General features: G+C 40.8%; 1 protein-coding gene across 1 annotated transcript in view; it reads left to right on the top strand.

Annotated features, from left to right (window-relative positions):
- The window catches only part of CPVL (carboxypeptidase vitellogenic like), a 176,692-nt gene that overhangs the window by 130,288 nt on the left and 25,562 nt on the right, over nucleotides 1-20,842 (top strand). Inside the window, exon 12 of the mRNA XM_027770932.1 lies at nucleotides 8,032-8,214. Within this exon, the coding sequence (XP_027626733.1) occupies nucleotides 8,032-8,214 (183 nt within the window). The remainder of the gene's footprint in view (nucleotides 1-8,031; nucleotides 8,215-20,842) is intronic.

Here is a 20,842-nt window from a genome sequence, read left to right as displayed (position 1 = left end):
GTGGCTTAAAACTCACGCTGGGCACGTGTGCGTGCGTGCCCAAGATCCCGAGAGGAGAAAGGAAGAGAAGGGATTGTGGCATGGCCATCCCCCCAGGGAGTGATTTCTCGCTTTCTGTCTCTCTGTCTCTGTCTTACTGGCAATCGCACATGCCCTATAGCAAAAACCTCTCCAAAATAAATAAATAAATAAATAAATAAATAAATAAATAAATAAATAAAGCCTTTATAACTCAGTATAGAAACTTATTTTTCAATTTATCTTTGATAAAGAGTTAAGAAAAATGTTTATAAAACCCTGCTTTTCATGTAGTGGAAATTTTACATCTTGTATCCTATTGGACCTTACCAACTACTGTGCAGTGTTGATATTCTGCATTGTAGAGGAGAAAATTAAGGTTCAGAGCAAAGACGTGATGTATCTAATATTGTCCAGTAAGTACAGGCCTTGAGATCTGAACCAGGACTGGAGTTCAAGCCTTCTGCCTGCAACTGTCATGCTACTTTGATAAGCTTCTGCTGTTGGTTTTGTCAAATCGATGACTCAGTGCAACTGTACTAGAATTCTAACTCTGACATCCTAAATTTCATTTTAATCCACAGGTAACATTTCATTTGGAAATTGTTGAGGAAATCCTGTATTTTATCTTGCTTCAAATGTGGAGATAATGGTAGTAGCTAACATCCTATAACATTTACTATGAGGGGACTTTAAACATTTGGGGGGAAAAAGGAATTAAAGTACAAGTTTATTTTTGTGCAAAAAAAATGAAAACCCATGCATAGGATTTTCAGAATACACATTTCCCATGACGGTTTTGAAGGTTCCCTTGTACGTGCTTGGTATGCTGAGTGTTTTACACGCATTATGTTAGATATATGAATATAAAGCAATTCACAGGTGCTTTAGATTTGCTCTTACATATAGGATTGCAATACTGTTGACCCTTGAACAACATGGGTTTAAACAGCATGGGTCAAGGATACACAGATTTTTTTTGTCAATAAAAGTATTTTAGAAATTTCAAAAAACTTCGCAGTCAAGAAAAATATAAAGAACCTGTAGATAGTGTGGTGGTTGGTGAACTGGACTCACTCGTGGCCGACTGCAGTTCAGGTCCCTGACCTGATGGCTTGCTTTCTCACTTTCCTTCTCTCTCTGTCTCTTTCTCTGTCTCTCTCTGGTGAGCACATGTGCCCCATAGCAAATTTTAAAGAAATATCAACAAAAATAATAACTAAAATTCAATAAAGAATTCTTTTTAAAAAAGAGAAATTTTAACAAAGTTGCAGTATTAAATCATGACTGCATAAAATTAACTACAGTGTACACACTGTGCTCCCATACGCCTCCTCTTCCTATTGCATGTGCTGGAGTGTGAAGAGCTTCCACTTGGAACCCCATGTGCTCCTCTTCTTTGTGTGAACAGTTTCTCTCTCCAGTCAATTGTGTACCTCAGTAACAGGATTTCTGCCGGTTCTCGTCTGTTTTTCACTGTGTTTAGGCACACACACACACACACACACACACACACACACACCATGTTTTTCACGTCACGGGGCTGGGATTTGAACTGCAGCTGGCTATGTTGGATCCAGGTCTCTTAAGCACTGGAGTATGGGGGTGGTCCCGGAATATTTTGAGAAGTTAAAGAGTTCTATGCAGATTTTCAATTACACAGAGGTTGGCACGCCTAATAGCTGCATGTTCAAGGGTCAACTCTATAGAATAAACTACTGATCAATGTATTCTTTTCTGTGGGTAGGGACCTCCGGCAGCAAGGCACTGTGAACAAGGATTTAGAAGCACACAGTTTGGATTCAGGCTGATCTGAACCTGAATCTCTGTCACCTGTTAGGTGATGAGGGGTGCACAGGCTCACCTTCCTGCACCTCTGTCTCCCAATGTTTAAAATAGTATAGGAATACCTGCCTTCTCAGAATTTTTAAATGCTAGCATGGCTTCTGCAATATAATAAGAAAAAAACAAGAGAATTCTGGTGTACTATGCAAAAATTTTCTTTTAAAAGCTATACTCTTTACCATAGTTTAAAATTAGGAGTTTAAGGTCATGTTGTTCACATTAAGAATTTAAATATATAGAGTTTGGGTTTATCCTGGCTGGATGTCCTCCTACCATGGTCCTTATCTGAAAGCGTGAATGGCTTTAGTATTTAACACAAAAGGTCATCATATGGTCTGAAGGTCTATTCCAGAAGAAACGCTTTGTCCAGTCTTTCAAATTATTGTCAGATTATCAACTTGAGTGAGCACACTCTTCTCAGTCCTGTTCTGTGTTGGCACTGTTCTGAGAACTGCATGATCTCATTCAGTCTCACTACAATTCAGCATAGATCTTACCATCTTCCTGTCCAGAAAAGGTAACTGAAGGGCTTGGTAATTAGCTCACATATCTAGGGGTTTTGGCATGTTGGCCTGTATGGCCCTGGTCTACAGGGTATGAATTTGTATTTCATGTTTTTAGCAACAGAAACAACTCTGGTCAACTCTGACTGGAAGATAGGATAAGTCAAAGAATTTACACACACAACATTTTTTTCTTTTTTTTTTTTGGAGAGATTTTTGCTATAGGGCGTGTGTGCTCGCCAGAAAGACAGAGGGACAGAGAGACAAAAAGTGAGAAATCACCTCCCGGGACAGGGGGGATGGCCACGCTGCAATCCCTTCTCCTCCGTTCTCCTTTTGGGATCTTGGGCACACATGCACACATGCCCAGTTTGAGTTTAAGCCGCTGGGTCCGGGACTTGAACCGTGGTTGACTACATGGGAGTCCAGCGACATAGCCGTTACGCTAACTGCTGGTCCTACAAAAAAAAATTTTAGAGATAGGGATCAGAGAAAATTCTGGAGATCTAGGTTGCAAAACAAATGGGGACACTGTGTCCCTGTGCCCACAATTCACATTTTAGGGAAGGAGCATTTGATGGCACTAACTTATTAGACCATGTGCTCATCCCTTGCTCAGAGGGGGCAGGACACTGTAACTGATAATCCCACCAGGGCTGTATCCATTGAGAGTGGCCCAAAGTAGTTACCATGGGGAAGGAAATGGATCTAGACCAAGGAAAACAGCCTATAGTTTCTCTGCAGCATGACACAAACCCTTCAGAGTGGAATCTTTACCCTGCTATTATCAATATGCTCTGTGGGGTGCTAGGCAGCTCACAAGCGCTTTAGATGTAGCAAGCACTAACAGCGTCCCTGTTTTCAAGGAGCTGATGGTATCCCACAGCTGCTCAGTGAAGGTCACACCCTGCAACAGAAGCAAAGTATCTCTGGCCACCTGAGGGATGCCCTTTGTGCACACTCTTGCCCATGGAACCAGCATGAGCAGTGACTGAGAGATGTCACTAGAGTTGGAAAAAACAGACCAAGATAGTTTCTGAACTGGAGATAGAAACTACATCTCACATTTTACCAATTCTGAGTCTCCAGAGGCTTTTGCTAGTGCTACATATTTACCTGTGGGGAGTCAATAAATGCTTGTTGGCTTGAAGGAATTTACCTTTTTCTTATGAAATTCTAGGTAGAAATGTGGAAGTCTGGGATCTAGGACTCAGTCTGGCACCTCATAATATCAGTTTTGTTGTTTTTAATGCGCTCGCTAGAAAGAGAGAGACAGACAAAAAGCGAGAAATCACCTCCCACCCACCCCCCACCCCCCGGGAGGGTGGCAATGCCACAATCCCTTCTCCTCCATTCATTCTCCTCTCGAGATCTTGGCACGCTTCCACACTTGCCCAGCATGAGTTTAAGCCACCGGGTCTGGGATTTGAACCACGGTCCACTACATGGGAGTCCAGCAACATAGCCATTACGCCAACTGCTGGTCCCCACAATTTTTTTTTTTAATAGTAAGGTGGAGGTAGATGGTCTAATACTTCTCATTCTTACCTTTTAAAGAATAAAGCCATATGTACATGAAAGTATTTTGAAAAGTGGTAAATAATAATAATCATCATCATAGTTTTTTTCACCTCTGCCTTTTGTGAAAGTGAAAAAGATACCTATGATCTGAATCACTTCATGCCATCACTTGTAAATGCTTGAGTTCTAGAATGAGCTTTTGAAGATGGCCTATGAACTAAGTGAAGCTTTTTACCTATTTCTCAGGAAAAATTGGGAGTTTGTAGTATGTAAAGAATCATAAATGATTCCCCCAAAAGACCCACCTTTTGTCAAAAAGAGCCAACCTCTTAGTGCTATTGTTCATTTTGTTATTTTTTTCATTATGAAGCACTCTCCATATTTACCAAAATGTAGGAAACAGCTCAGCTAAACAAATCAACCATACCTCAACTCCCTTCACTACCAGTGTTTTCACGTGTTCTTTTCCCAAGATTGAAGCATGTTTTTAAAATATAGTAGATATAGTGTACACATAAGTAAAATCACAATTTTTCATTGATTTTTTTTTTTTTACAGGATAAGCATTTTTCCATGTCATTGCATAACCATCCATGTCCATGAGCTCAATGGCCAGCCCCCTGTGAATTAAAACATCTCTGAAAGGGATGCCTTTGCTCCTTAAGGCCAGCCCCCTGTGAATTAAAACATCTCTGAAAGGGATGCCTTTGCTCCTTAACTGGGGCCTCACAGCAGACCATAAAGGAAAGCAAGGACCCGCGGTGTCCAGGGCCCTGCCTGCTCTGTCAGCATAAACCAACTACAGCCAGTTCGTTCCTGGTTCCCTGTTCAGTTTGAATCACTGCTGACAGGGAAGTGTGACTGAAAGCTGCATTCATCCCTGTCTCCTCCCTTCTGTCTTTAGACCTTGTTGCTTAAAATACCAGCAAGCCTCAGGGGTAGGTTTGCCCTAGACTGCCCTATGTTTAGCCCTGGAAGCCCTGCACTGCAATGCCCCTCAGTCCAGAGCAAACTAGGACAGCTGGTCAATCTATCCAGAGAGAAGGGGGATGAATGGGAGGACATCCATGATTGGCCAACATGTTGGGCCAAAGGTCCTGTCCTTGATCTTCTCTGTCAGGTTGTGGATAGCAACATAGCTCCCTGGTTCCAGGGCAACCCTTATACTATGGCCACCTAGCTTCTCCTGCTCACAGTCCCTGGATCCTGGGATATCTGACACATTCATCTAGCCTATGGTCACCCAACTGGGATCTTCCTGTGGGGGCCAAGCAGAGTAAATGTGACATTTAGATAAAAAGAAAAACTCTGGAATTCTTATATTTGGTGCCAGTCACCCTAAATGCTAGCTCTGAAATCACTTCTCTTGGTCATTAATCTGATTTCTTTTTGTTGTTGTCATTGCATTTGACATAGTGTCCTTTATAAGTTAAAAATATTATCTTTGTTCTGCAAGGAAAGATTTCCATTTGCTCCAAAAAGTAAGCCTTCTAGGGGTGTGGTGGCGCCCGCCCTATGGCAAAAAGTAAGCCTTCTACACATCACCTGAGCAAAACTATGTAGATCAGCTCTTCACTGCTTTGTTCCAAAGAGTTCTTATTTTGTAATGAGTCTTGATAATAATGGAAATAACTCAGGGGTGGGATTTATTTCACTTTAATTCAACAAACATGTACTTTTATGCTGGACATGTAAGCCTGTTTTTGCTGTAACCTAGGGATTTTGTTGTTGTCCCTAAGGATGGAAAAATTCACATTGATATCAGTATGGAGAGATGATAGTCACTAAAAGTAGCTATGAGTGACCCAGAATGTAAACTGCATGAAGTAGCCATGGGAGGAAAAATAATAATAAGTACATTGTGTATTTACTAATTAATCAGCAGTTTTCATTGATTCTAGAAAAGAGGAATTTCTTTATAAATGATTATCTTTGTTAATCAGCTGTAATCAAGCCTTCTAGAATGGTGAAATATGTTAGCCGTGTTTGCTGGTACTAATCATTTATAATTGTTTCCATACTGTTGGCCAAAACAGCTGAAGGAGGTTTAGCATAGGCTGAAGTCTTTGAGCAATTTCTTTGTATAAATGCAAATATTGTTGCAGTAGTTGCATTTTTTTGTTTGTTTGTTTTTGTTTTTGTTTTGAGAGGCTTTAAATGTATCAGGATTTTTTTCCTTTGGGTAGACTGAGTAACATGAAAGGCCCCGTGTTCCTGGAGGAGAGGCCCAGGGCTCTTTCATCTTATTCTGAATCCTGTCCCACTGCTGCTTCAGGATTTGGAGTGTGTAAAAGTCCTGGGCTTTTTAATTATGTTTAAGCCTTTTAAGAAGCCTGCATCATGAAGGCAGAGACGGAAACATGTGTGATGGAACATTTTATATCCAATTGAAGATTCAACCAAAGATCTCCACTCAGGCCAAATCTAAGGCTCCAAATAGATCAAAGGTAACATGAGTGGATGAAAACTTCCTTGCTGGGAGTAGAGTGGCCATACATTATGATGATTAACACTATGTTAGTTACATAAAAAATAGCATAAGAAAAGGAGAAAGCAAAAGGTAAATTGCTCAGATCTCAAGCCTCTAAATTAGTTATTTCTATTCATTTGTTTTTAAATTTTATTCCAAATATGTAAATGTATATACCTATTTTATAGAGTCATAATTGTGACATATGTTATATTTGACTTTCAGTTTTCAGACTTAACATTATGTGTTAAGTGTTTTCCCATTACATGGTGGTTCAACCAAACATTTTAAATAACTTTACAATATTCCAAGGAAGTTTTCTGTTTTTGCATACTTAACTACTCACCAATTAGATTCTTTAGAATAAACTTTAGATTATGTTTGTTTAGTTGTCTCAGTGAATACAGTTACATACTTTTTTTAATGTTTTTTGCTATAGAGCACATATACTCATCAGAGAGAGACAGAGACAATGAGAGGGACAGTGAGAAATCACCCCTCAAGAGAATGGCCACAACACAATTCCTTCTCCTCAATTCTCCTGGGATTTGGGGCACGCATGCATGCACACCCAACATGAATTTCAAGCCAGCAGGTCTGGGACTCGAACCGTGGTCAGCCATGTGGGAGTCCACCTTAACCAACATGCCACCTTCTGGCCCCCTAATTAAAAAAAAAAATTCTTTTGGCCTGTTTTCATAGAATATATTTTTAAAACGGGGGTTATTGAACAAAGAGTCACAACATCTTTAAAGTCTTTGGGCAAAGAATTGACCATTGTCTTTCTCAGGAGTAGTTCCATTGTATATTGTTTCTAATAGCTTCACAACTCTGTTAGCTTTGGGTGGTTATCTGAATTATTTTTCAAGAAAATTGTATTGGGAAAAAAAAGAGAAGAGTTGCCTCAGTATTATTTCTCCTATGATTACCATCAGTTTTGGGGGGAAAAAAAGTATTCTGAGAAGAAAGGACATTCCTCACTGTTGACAAGTGGCTGTTGTATTTAAGAAAACCAACCATGGCTTGAGTCCCAGCTTGGTTGGCTTGAAATTCATGTTGAGCATGTGTGCATGCATGCCCAAAATCCCAGGAGGAGAATGGTGGAGAAGGGATTTTTAAGAAAAGGAAGGTTTGGAAGCGGCATGGCAGGCATAGCTGCCTCCAATGAGCAATGAATTTGAAGCACCTGCGACTATCTGTCTGCCTCAAAATATTATAGTTGCCTCAGAAATCAAGGTGGGGGGGAGGGCAATATGGATTAGCAACACCCAAGAGAATGCCCAGCTTGCCAGCTACTGTAATGCCTGAAATCAGAGTTAATGAAATGCAGACTTCATGAAAATCCTAGGATATACTATTTCGTAGTTTTAGTAAAATATATAATATGGCACAAATGTTTTTGCAGTGAAGGGGGCCTTTTTGCAGATTACTATGAACAGTCAATCTTGAAGAATGTAATGATGGATACAAGGCTTGCGGTTCTTTCAGATTGTTGGTGTGTATGGTCTGCTGGAAGACAGAGCCCCATCTATCTGCCAGGCTAGCCTCTGAGTCAGGTCAAAAGCTGTCAGAGAAGCTCCCCTTCCCTTTTCTCTCTAGTTTACTTTGCTGTTGATACCTCAGTAGATTCAGCTGCTGAATCCTGCTTCTGTTGATGGCTCCTTTTTATTGCAGGTGTTGATCTACAATGGCCAACTGGATATTATTGTGGCAGGGCCCCCCCCAGAGCGCTCCTTGATGGCCATGGACTGGAAAGGGTCCCAGAAATACAGGAAGGTGGAAAGAAAAGTTTGGAAGATCTTTAAATCAGATCTTGAAGTGGCTGGTTATGTACGGCAAGTGGATGATTTCTATCAGGTATGAAAACACTTGTGGGAATGGGATAGTAGGATTGAAAATTAATGCTGAATACCTGGCTCTACGTCATACAACAGCCACCATGAGTCTTCTGCAGCCTTGCTTCCCACAGAGGCGAGTGGTCTGAGTTCATGCGGAAGTACACAGGGCCTAATGTAAAACCAGACAGAAGTTCAGGCGTTGTTCACAAGATGAGGAGACAACTAGGAAGATAGTACTCAACCCAAAGAGTTGAGTAGTGAGAGAATTACAGTCTGCTAGAGAAGAAAGGGAAATTAGACAAATTACATGAGATAGATTCACCATAATCTCTTCTAGCAAATCTATGATCATGTCAAACCCCAGAATAAAATCTCTCTAGCTGACACCTCTAGAGCAACCTGTACTTTAGGGGTCAGGTGTGATTCCTGTAATTTTCCTTTCTTATAGTGTCCTTTGCTGGTCTTGAGATTATAAAATGATTGGGGACATGTCCCTTCTCTAGTATCTGAAATTGTACTGTTGTCCTCCCTTATCTGTAAATTATGTGTTCTAAGACCCCCCAGGCCTGAAACCATGAATTCTATTTATACTATGTTTTATCCTGTGCACGTATATCTGTGATAAAGTTTAATTCATAAATCAGGCATAATAGCTTAACAATAACCAATAATACAACAGAACAAATATAACAATATACTGTAATGAAAGTGGTCTTTTTCACTCCAAAAATATCTTATTGTACTGCACGCACCTATTTTCAGAGTATGATTTACCACAGGTAACTAAAACCATAGGAAGTGAAACTACAGATAAAAGGGGACTCCTTTGAATATTTGGTTGAAGTCTTGGACCCAGTGACTTGAAACTCGGGCCAGACACGTGTGCGTGATGCCCACAATCCTGAAAAGAGTATGGAGGAGAAGGGATTGCGGCATGGCCGTCCTCCCTGGGGGATGATGTTTCTGGCTCTCTGGTGAACACATGAACCACATAGCAAAAATCCCTCAAAAAAAAAAACCCAACAAAGCTCTAAGATCATACCTAAATCATAAATTTCAGTCTTTATTTCTAATATATGTATGCAGTGTGATGATTTGCTAAGTAGGTCCTTAAGTGCACCCTAAAATTTTTCATTTTAATAATTTAGTTAAAAATTATTTATATTTTTCCATAGTGGTTTTTTTTTTCCAGTTGACCAATGGGTTATTTAAAAGTATTTTGCTCAGTTTCCAAACAGTTTGAGTCTTCTATACTTGCATTTATTTCTAGCAAAAAACATATATTTTGTTGTTCCTTTGAAGTGAGAAAGCATATTCTTTATGATTTCAATGATTTGAAACTTGCTTTATGACCCTAAAATGGTTATTTTTGGCTAATGTTTCTTGTACACTGATAAAGAATGTGTATTCTGCAGTTGTTGGTTGAAGTGCTTTATACGTCAGGACAAGTTTAACAATTTTTTTTAAAGAATTTTTTTTTATTTAACTATTTATTTGACCAGAGAGTGACAGAACGAGAGAGAGAGAGAGAGAGATAAAATGAGAAAGAGCCAGCCACCAAGTCCAGGACTTGAACCGCTGTTAGCCATGTAGGAGTCCAGGACCGCTACCCACCACACCACCTGCCAGCCCCCAATTTTATTTTTCAAATTTTTTCAATTTTTCCTTTTCTTGCTCTCTTTTTTTTTTCTATTGTTTTTTTTTCTTTTTTTCTATTTGTTCCATCAGTTTACAGTCAGTTAAAATCTTTGACTATAATTGACAACTTTTCTATGTATTAGTCTGTCAGGAAGGTCCTGACGTATTTTTCTATGCAAAAATGCGTCACAACTTTCCCAAACAACCCAATATTTGTATTTCTTTTGTGTTGTTAACTGCATATAACAATAGAAATGTAACATGTTCCTAAAGTTAAATCTTTTGTTCTTCTAAAATGTCCTTTTCCATCTGTAGTAATAATTCTTGCTCTAAAATCTAATTTGTTAATAATAGTATAATTAAGGCAGTTTTCTTTTGATTCATATTTCATAGGATATATTTTTTCAGTACTCTGCTTTCAATCTTTCTGTATTCTTATATTAAGAGGTTTTCTATTAAGCAGTATATAGTGGGATTATTTGCTTAATAGTCCCATCCCAGATAATTTTTTTTAAATTGGAATAGTTCATTTACATTTAATGCAATTAGTAGTATATTTGTGTTTAAAGCTATTGTTTTACTATTTCTTTTCTACGTGTCCCACTTGTTTTATATTCCTTTTTATTGCATTCTTCTGTGTTATTCAAATATTATATCTAATTTTATTTTTCTCATTCATAATCTTGTTTTCTATACATTCTTTTAATCTTATTTAGCAATTATTCTAGATAATACAACATCAATCCTAGACTTACTTAATTATAATATATATTAGAATTTTGCCACTTTCCAGGCAAATGCAAGAATCTTGGAATACTTTAATTTCTTTATCTACTCTCCTGCTTCTTTGTTACCATTAAAACAACAATACAGTTTAACACAGACATTATTTAAAGCATTTTTATGATTTGTTTTGAGAGAAAGAGAGAAAGTGAGAAATCACCCGTAGGGGGGATCGCCACTCACAATCCCCCCCTTCCATTCACCTCTTAGGAGTTATTGCATGCACACACACACACACACACACACACACACACATGCCTGGTGTCATTTTCAAGCCACCAGGTCTGGGAGTTGACCAGTGTACTCGGCCATGCGGATCCAGTGCCTTAATCTCCATGTCACCTACTGGCCCTATTTATAGCATTTTGTATAGCCAGGAATCCCTTAGAATGGCCTGCATATTTACTCTTTCAGTTGCTCTTCAATCTTTCTTGCATTTTTATGCTTCTAACTGGAATTCTTTTTCTTTACCTAAATAAATCCCTGTAGTGTTGATTTTTGTGAAGTAATATTGACCACAGTTTCAGTATTTTTGTTATCTGCAAATTTGTTTGTGTTGTCTCCAATTGTGCAGGACAGTTTCCATGAAATATCATTTTAGCTTGGCAGTGAACGTGTTTCAGTACATAAAAGAATTCACTCTGTTTTCCTCTGACTTGTCTCACTCGTCTCACTTCTGGTGAGAGGTCAGCTGTTAATTAGATTGCTGCTCCTTTAAAGATGATTGATTACTTTTTGTGGGGTTTTTTTTGTTGTTGTTGTTGTTGTTTATTTATCCTTCCTGACTTCTTTAAGGTTTTCTTTTTTGTTGTTGTTTTCTAAAAATTGTAGTTTTGTTTTCAAAGTTTGTTTTTTTATTCCATAAGTGAGAAAGATACATGTAGAGAGACAAAGATTTAGCACCTCAACAGGGTCAGGATGCTGGGATCTACCCCACACCCCAGCTTTAGCTGGCCCGGCTCATGGACACACATGTGCTCCATGTGCTCAGGGAGGTGTAGAGATTATGAACCAGTAACCATCCATGTGGCTCTGCCTTGCAGAGAATCACATTTTACTGCTTCCCCGCTGTCTGGCCTTGTGATTTCTTTTAAAGATTCTTTTCTTTTTTTCCCGCAAAGACAATCTTGCTATGTTGTGATTGTCCTGCTTCAGCATCCCAGCTGGAATGACAGGTGCATGCCACCACATTCAGTTTTTAGGTTGGACCAGGAGTCAAACCCCAGCCTCTTATGTGGCCCCAACCTATGGGACACAGTGTTTTAGCCCCCTGAGCCACCACATCTGGGCCTCATCTATGACTTCTAAAATTTCAGCAATAACTACTTGCTATGAACTGAATTTTGCTCCCTCGTCCAATTCCTATGTTGAAGCCCTACAACAGTGTGTTTGTATATGAAGATGGGGCCATTAAGGTAGTAATTAAGGTTAAATAAAGTCAAAAGGTAAGACCCTCATTTGATAAGTATCCACGTAAGAACAGATACCAGAAAATGTGTTTGCTTGCTCTCTGTGCCATGTGAGAACCCAGCAGGAAAACTGTTGTCCTCAAGCCAAGAAGAGTACCCTAATAAGAAACCATGTTGGCTAGCACCTTGACCTTGGCATACCCTTTGTGAGTTCCCACAAGTCGCAGCCTGAGCAAAATCAATTCCTATTGTGTGAACCACCAAGTCTGGGCTATCCTCATAGAACCATTGAGAGTATTAAAATAGCTAACACACTTAGGACAGTAGGTGGCTCATAGCACGTTTTCCTATTATGATTTATTATTATTATTATTATTATTATCCTGGATCACTCACAAGATTACATATTAGAGAAGGGAAATTATTCATAGTAAACATCAAGGTCAGGAGAAATGTTGCATTGAAAATCAACCCCTGGGGAAAGTTGGAATATTAATGTTTGGGCCAAGAAGGGCAAATTTGAAAGTTAGGCTGCCAGGGAGCGTTGGACATGTCATCTCCCCCTGTCTGCCTCATGACTTTGTGATGAGCTTCTCACCAGGCACACTCTGGTCAACTCAAAATTCTCTGTTGGATGCCTCCACCACCTGTTATTTGACATCCCTGGACCGGCCTCGGGAAAGGCTCCAGCGTCTGCATTGCACATGTGTCCTGCCTGGCATTTTGCGTAAGACATTCGGCTTGGGAGGCCAGATTGCTGCTTCAGGGCAGCATGTGCCACAGAGGTGGGAAAAGGACTTGGCCGCCAGTCAGAAATTGGTGGCGAGTATCGCACTAAGTCCGCTGACTCTTCTCGTGAATGTAAAACACATTTGGAGATGAAATGATGAAATGCACTTCTCTGGCTGCCAAAAAACGGGTAACAAAAGAAGCATGGCGCACATATGTTTGTGATAGGGAGCGTTTTACCATGCAGCAAGGGACCTGCATTTTCCGTAGGTGATTTTCGAATGTTGGCAGAGATCCTTCCCTGTGGAGCCTCAGTGCGGGACTGGGGTGGTGCATGGACGAGGGGCATGTAGGAGGGAAAGGAACTCTTGTGTGAACAAAGGCATTCTCTGTGCGGTCAGATCTGGGAACACTGTCCAAACGTCAAGCGTCTGATAATGAAGAAAACGGACCTTAGCCATGGACTTGCTTTTCAGCATTAGACACACAAAACAGAAGCATGTGTATGTGAATGCCAAAAAAGAAACCCCGCTCTCTGCCAAACGCCACAGCTTTTAATTTAAAAAATTGAAACCAGAGTAGATTTGTCTCCCGATGGTTACCAAAAATGTCCACTTAAAGGGATGACAGCTCTCCCAGGGGAGGAACAGGATACCGAGAGAGGGAGCAGTTTTCCCCGTGTTTTCACACCAAGCAATGCCCATGAAGCCAAATGCAGCTCCAGCCAGCCACAGGGAGCAGATGAAGCATGAATGCCATGTGTTGCTCCTTGCTGACTCTGGGCTGAGGGTGGTGAGTTCTCAGTTCCCTACGACTCTAAGAATCGGATGCTGCCTTGTTAGGTTATCAGGGATAGCCTACTTTCTGAGCTGTGGTTTGTCTGAATTTTCTCTCTCAGATATCTTCTAGCAAAAATTAGAAATATTGGGACCAACAATTAGCGTAATGGCTATGTCGCTGGACTCCCACGTAGTCGACCGTGGTTCGAGTCCTAGACCCAGTGGCTTAAACTCATGCTGGGCGCGTGTGCATGTGTGCCCAAGATCCCAAGAGGAGAATGGAGGAGAAGGGATTGCGGCGTGGCCATCCCTCCTGGGGGGGTGACTTCTCGCTTTCTGTCTCTCTGTCTCTCTGTCTGTCCGGCGAGCGCACGTGCCCTGTAGCAAAAACCTCTCAAAAAAAAAAATATTAGAAATATTGGACCAGCAGGTGGTGTGGTGGTTGGGGCACTGGACTCCCACATGGCTGGCTATGGTTCAAGTCTTAGAACTGGTGGTTTACTTTCTCACTTTCTATCTCTCTCCAGGGAGCTCACGTGCCCTATAGCAAACTCAATAATAAATAAATAAATATTTTAAAAATTGAAATATATTTGTTTCATTAATGCCCAGAAGGGCTCAATTAGTTAAGCAATACAGTGACAAGTGTCATAGCTCTCCATAGTTACATATATTTGTTACATAAGGACTTTACAAATTTTCTGGAAAAGTGGAATTCAAGTACGATTTTATTTGAATGCAAAACGATGTTGAAATTCATGCACAGTGTTTTCACAGTGTTTTTTCATGAACTTTTTGGAGGGCACTTCCACCCCATAGTGTACCTGTCGTTATCTCCATGGATTTGGAGAGAGAGAGACAAAGAGCAGACACTGTGCAGAATGTCCTGCTCCGGCTGAGAGGCGATCGACATCGAGGTTGACTGAGCCTTTAGTCGCGTTACCTCTGGGTCCCAGAAGTCTATTCCTCATCCTCCTTGACTGCTGATGACTCATGATCGTCGCTGTCAGGGCCACCCGGCTGCTCCTTTTGGGGTCTTTCTGTGCCCTTTTCCAAATGTCAGAGTTACTGTTCGTGATCTGGGTTGATGCTTTTGGAAGGCAGGGCATTTGGTTTTTACATCATTGAATCAGCATGTTAGCCCCATAGAAATTTTGACTTCACATTTAGAAATTTAAAAATTATCATCAGAGGGAACCAGCAGTTAGCGTAATGGCTATGTCGCTGGATTCCCACGTAGTCGACCGCGGTTCGCGTCCCGAACCCAGTGGCTTAAAACTCATGCCGGGCGCGTGTGCGTGTGTGCCCAAGATCCCAAGAGGAGAATGGAGGAGAAGGGATTGTGGCGTGACCATCCCCCCGGGGGGTGATTTCTCGCTTTCTTTCTCTATGTCTCTCTCTATCTGTCTGGCGAGTGCACGCGCCCTATAGTGAAAAAACCTCTCCAAAAAAAAAATTATCATCAGAATAATAACCACACTGATAAATTTTCTAAGAATATTTTTTCTAGCATAAACTTCATTAAGTTAAATGTCCTGTAGAAGGAAATGAAACCATTTCCTTTTTTTCTATATTTTACTGAAAATATCTTTTACTAAGATATTTATCGTCCGTGTCTATATCGAAAGAATAGGCTGAGTCATTGATTAATTTTAATGATTAAATCTTATTGTGTGACTTCTGCTGTGATGAGTTTGGCATCATTTTTAACTAGTTAAACTTTCCTGATTCTAGTACAAGCCATCATTATTTTGTTTTGTTTTGTTTTCGACATCAGTATCAATTCAGGCTTATTCCATAATTACAAGTAGGATTATCTCAGCTAGGTAGCATGTTATAGCTGGAATAAATTTTAGATCTCATTTTCCAGATGAGGACGCTGAGACCCAGAGGTTAAGTAACTTCCCTGAAGTCTTCTACCTGTTTCATGCCTGAGCTAAGATAAGATTCTAGGCCTCTTGGCTTCCAGCCAATGTTTTTCCACTTCACAATCATACCCACCACTGGAATAATGCTGGTACCATTAAAATTGGAGCCTGTACACATGTCTACCATAATTAAAGCAGACCCAAGAAAGAATGTATTTCCCATCTGGTGTTAGCTCTGAATCACACGCATGGTGACCACCTCCTGTAGATGAGAGAGTATTGGTTTTTTTGTGTTGTTGTTTTTTGTTTTGTTTGGTTTGGTTTTTTTTTTTTTTGGAGAGGTTTTTGCTATAGGGCACGTGTGGTCGCCAGACAGAGAGAGACAGAGAGACAGAAAGCGAGAAATCACCCCCCTGGGGGATGGCCACACCACAGTCCCTTCTCCGCCATTCTCCTCTCGGGATCTTGGGCACGCACGCACACGTGCCCGGTGTGAGTTTTTAAGCCACCAGGTCCAGGACATGAACTGCGGTCGACTACATGGGAGTCCAGCGGCATAGTCATTATGCTAACTGCTGGTCCCAATATTGGGTCTTTTAAAGAGGTACTGGAGTTTAGTTGGTGGTGAGGCCAGGCTCACTTAATGTTAAGAAAAGATACAGCTTTATCTGGAGACTTTTGGGATTATTATAACAGAAGAACACATGTTGACATTGGCCAACATGAGCAGAGAGAACACAATGAACAGAGCCGTGGATAAAACTACAGGGAAGGGCATGGGGCAGAGTGCGTAGTCTGGAGCTTGGAAAATGAGAACTGGGAAAGAAAATGGAAAGGAATTGTAGGGTCTTGATGGTAGGCTAAGGGATGCAGGAGCATTGTTTAAGTAGTGTGGGGGGAGGGAGAAGGAGGATCGAAGGATTATAAATACATTTTCAAAGTTATTTGTTGGGAAATTTAAGATGACAGCAATCAAAGGAGACTTAAAATTTCATGGAAAAAGTAGAATTAAAAGATAAAAATTAAAAATATAAACTTTATTTCTCAACATGAGCTCTGTCAAGTTCAAGACATTGCTATGATTGGTCCACCAGAGTTTTATGTTTTGTTTGTTGTTGTTTGGGTTTGTCATAGGGCATGTGCACTTGCCAGAGAGAGGCAGAGACAGAGGGAAGTGAGAAATCTCCTCTCCCAGGGTGGATGGCTTAACTGCAACCCCTTATCCTCCATTCTCCTTTTAAGATTTTAGGCACATACATAAACACATCTGGTGTGATTTTCAAGCCACTGGTCCAGGATTTGAATGTCGCAGTGGGTTCCGGCTGCTTCAACCTCCACATAACCTGCTGGCCCCAGAATTTCGATTTTGGAATTTGATGATGAAAGATGGTGAGGCTGAGTGGGTGGTGGTTGGTTCATTGTGAAGAGGCAACACTCTTCATGAATAGATTAATGGTATCTTGTTAGATCCAGAGACTTCTAGATCTCACACAAAGGGATTAGTTCTTGAAAGATCTGGTTACTACGAAAGAGAGAGACCTGTCCAAAGCTTCTCTTTCTGCACACACCCCCATCCCTGTGCTTCTGTCAGACATGCTGTGGGCCTACTCCTATGGAATTTCTAGCAACCAGAATCACAAGTTGTACAGATAAACTTGTGTTTTCTTTGCAGACCACTCAACCTTAGATACTTCTGCTAGTAATGCAAAAATGGACTAAAACAGACACTTTTGTATGCAATGATATGATCATTTAGTCTATCCTTAAAGAATCAGTCACTTAGTGCATCTCTGAAGAATTCCAAGGCAGTTTAACCATATCGATAAAGTATTTTTTAAAGGATACTCACAGGGGGAAATGAGTGTTCTTTTAAAATTAGAAAACAAAAAGAAGTTAGAAGGAGCCAGTCAGGACTGTGAGGTGTTTACCTAATGATTTTCCATTGAAACTCAGTCAGAATTGCCCACGTTTGATCAGAGGAATGAGAAGGAGCGCTGTTGTGGTGGAGAGGACTCATTGGCAAAGCGTTCTTGGGTGTTGTTCTGCTTAAGCTTCAGCTGAAACACTCAAAACACTCTCATAATAAGCAAATGTTGTTCCTTGGACCTCTGGAGAGTCAACAAGTAAAATAACCTTGAGCATCCTAAAAAATCTGTTCCATGGCCCTAGCTCTTGAGAACTGTCTGCTTTTGCTTTGACTGGCCCACCTCCACCTCTCCATGGCTTTGATTGTGCTTTGTCTTCAGGATCATACTAGTAAAGCCATGTGTCATCTGTTGTTAGAATTCTTTGAAGAAATGCTTTGTGATCTTGATTCCACATGTTTAAAATTTCCATGGAAAGCTTTGCTCTTGTCTGCAACTGATCTGGGCACAGTAGTTTAACACCCACTGAGCAAAAAGTTTGCTCAACTTTAATTTTTTTAGTTTTTTTTTTTTTCTTGCTAGAGCAAGAATGACAGAGAGGGGAGGCACAGAGAGACAGTGACCCCAGAAGGGTCTTCATGCTGTGATCCAACCCAAGCCTCAGCCAGCCCCAGGTCATGGGCTTAAGTGTGTCTGATGTGTTCAGAGAGGCCTCTGAGCCAGAGCCTGGAACCTTTTAGTTCTTCTGTCACAATTGTGTAAACTGAGACTGTTGAGATGTCTACAGTGTTGGCCGTGTTGCTGCTCTTAATCCTTGATCCTTGTAACGACAAAGACAAGATTAGTTTTTTCGTCAGTAATTAGTCTGCCTGCCACTGGAGGTGTCATCTTCAACATTATCTCATTCCATCTTAAAACAAGTTATCTGTTGGGTCATCAGAAAATCCATGACATACGTTTTCATATTTTGCTGTACGAAAATGCATTGTGACTTTTCCAACAACCCAATATTTGTAAAATGTTGATTTCTCTGGGGCATTGTACATGTAAACTTCTTTTTTTTTCAAAGCATTAGTGATTTCACCATTCTTTTACCCAAGCGTCACCATAAATTTGATGTTTGTCCTTGCTTCAATTTTAGCAGAATTCATATTGCTCTGATAGGGATTTCTCTTCCACCTGTCATCTTATCTTTCTTAGTGTCTCAGATTAGATTTTTTTTCAGACTTGTTATAACAAGTTAGTATGAGTTTATTTTGGTGCAAAAAAATTGTTTAAATTCATGCATAGTTTTTTCCTGATGTGCATTTACCATGAACTTTTTTTTTTTTTGGAGAGGTTTTTGCTATAGGGCGCGTGCGCTCGCCAGACAGACAGAGACATAGAGACAGAAAGCTAGAAATCACCCCCCAGAGGGGATGGTCACGCCGCAATCCCTTTTCCTCCATTCTCCTCCCAGGATCTTGGGCACACATGCACACGTGCCCGGCATGAGTTTTAAGCCACCGGGTCTGGGACGCGAACTGCAGTCGACTACATGGGAGTCCAGCGACATAGCCATTACGCTAACTGCTGGTTCCCATACCATGAACTTTTTGAGACTCCTTGTAAAATAAATTCAGGGTGGGAAGACCTGGAAATAGTGAGTCACATGAAGAGCTTTATTACAGAAACTCTCTATCTGTTTCATAAGACCACCTTCTGGATGCTGTACTCTGAACTCCTAAAATAGAGGTTGGGAGGAAGAAGCTATGGAACGCCCAAGCTGTGAGGACCACCTCTGTCCCAGAGATGGTGTTTACTCTGTATCCTCACTAACTTAAAAGCTGAGAACCTGCAGGGGGAGCAGGACATGGTGGCATCCCTGGTAGCCTTGGCATCCACCATAGGCACCCTCTGTGCCTTAAATCACAGTCCTGTACCAAAATTTACACCTTATCCCTGATGTGGGCTTGTTATATGGAGCCTTCAGGCCACATTCTCCTTAGGGACTTTTCCAAGAATGTCCTGGTTACAAACAGGAATCAGCTACTAGTTAAGTCTAGAGAAACCAAAGTGAAGGAGCATCCCCCACCCTCAAAGCTTGACTGTCCTGGAGAATCGTCACCCACTGGAGGCAGTCTGGTGTGATGAGGAGAAGGTGCACCAGCCAGACAAACTAGACAAACCTGAGTGGGATTTCAGTTTGGTCCTCACTAGCTGTGGGCCTGTTACTGGTTCTGTGCACTCTGAATGAGAACTCTTAACCTCATAGGCATGTCACAAAGTACAAGGACATGCTAAGAGCAACTAGCAGTGATTGGACATTTGTAAGCCTTCAGGATGTGGTCTGCCATGCTTTATCCATAATTTCATGGAATCCTCGTCCACAAACTAGCTACCCTATAAATGAGGTCACATTACTCACTAATTGATGAATGACAAGACAGAAGATTCATCTGAGAAACTTGCTTAAGGCTTCAAATAGTCATACCTGAGATTCGATAGCCCAGATCTGTCTTTGCACCATATCACAGTGTCTGGTACCTCTGGGAGCAGTGGGGTGGGGAGGGACGGAATAGTCTGGTCAGCTACCTACCTGCCCTTGGGGTGAGTATGTGGTGACTGTGGCAAGGAGGGGGCATGGTGGTGGTAGACAGTATATTTGGCAGCATGTCCAGTACACACATTCCCTAAAGGGAAAAGGGATGCTTCCAAAGAGGAGGAGGATGGACAAAGCTTGGTGTGCAGGCAGAAAGCAGCAGCAGCCACGCTGTCCTAAGTATGCTTTTCTAAAACCAGCACTAAATGTAGTTTGTTTCCTTAACTGCATACAGCTAAACGTGGCAGAGAAAATGACTGAAGTCTTTTGAGAAAGGGACAGTCAAGCTAGGATTTGAACTTTTCCCTGCATAATTCAGGGGAATGACAGTGAGCTAGCCACCTGCCTTTCTTGGATCTCCTGCAGACAGTTCATTTATTTGGGATCTTAAACAGCTTAGGGAGCATCATGAACTGTTTTGGAGGAGGAACTGCCAGTCTAAGAAAGATCTTTTGCAAGTTCTTGGTTGCACTGGAATGATCAGAGAAAGCAAAGAGCAATAAATGGACCTTTTGCATTTGGCTAGTTGAGAGGGGATGAGAAGTCTTTTTATTTGGGGGCTTTTTTTATTTTTTAATATTGAATGGAAAAAAGTAACCTTTAAATATTATAGCTTTGAAATAATGATGACCAACTGTAGTTAATTCCCTGGGAAACTTGTTCAGCTTTCAAAGCATTAGTGATTTCACCATTCTTTTACCCAAGCGTCACCATAAATTTGATGTTTGTCCTTGCTTCACTTTTAGCAGAATTCATATTGCTCTGATAGGGATTTCTCTTCCACCTGTCATCTTATCTTTCTTAGTGTCTCAGATTAGATTTTTTTTCAGACTTGTTATAACAAGTTAGTATGAGTTTATTTTGGTGCAAAAAAATTGTTTAAATTCATGCATAGTTTTTTCCTGATGTGCATTTACCATGAACTTTTTTTTTTTTTGGAGAGGTTTTTGCTATAGGGCGCGTGCGCTCGCCAGACAGACAGAGACATAGAGACA

Source organism: Tupaia chinensis, unplaced genomic scaffold, assembly GCF_000334495.1.
Source record: "Tupaia chinensis unplaced genomic scaffold, TupChi_1.0 Scaffold000170_1, whole genome shotgun sequence".
Classification (NCBI taxonomy): Eukaryota; Metazoa; Chordata; class Mammalia; order Scandentia; family Tupaiidae; genus Tupaia; species Tupaia belangeri.
The sequence above is the reverse complement of the archived record's forward strand: the minus strand, read 5'-3'. Positions and strand labels throughout refer to the sequence as shown.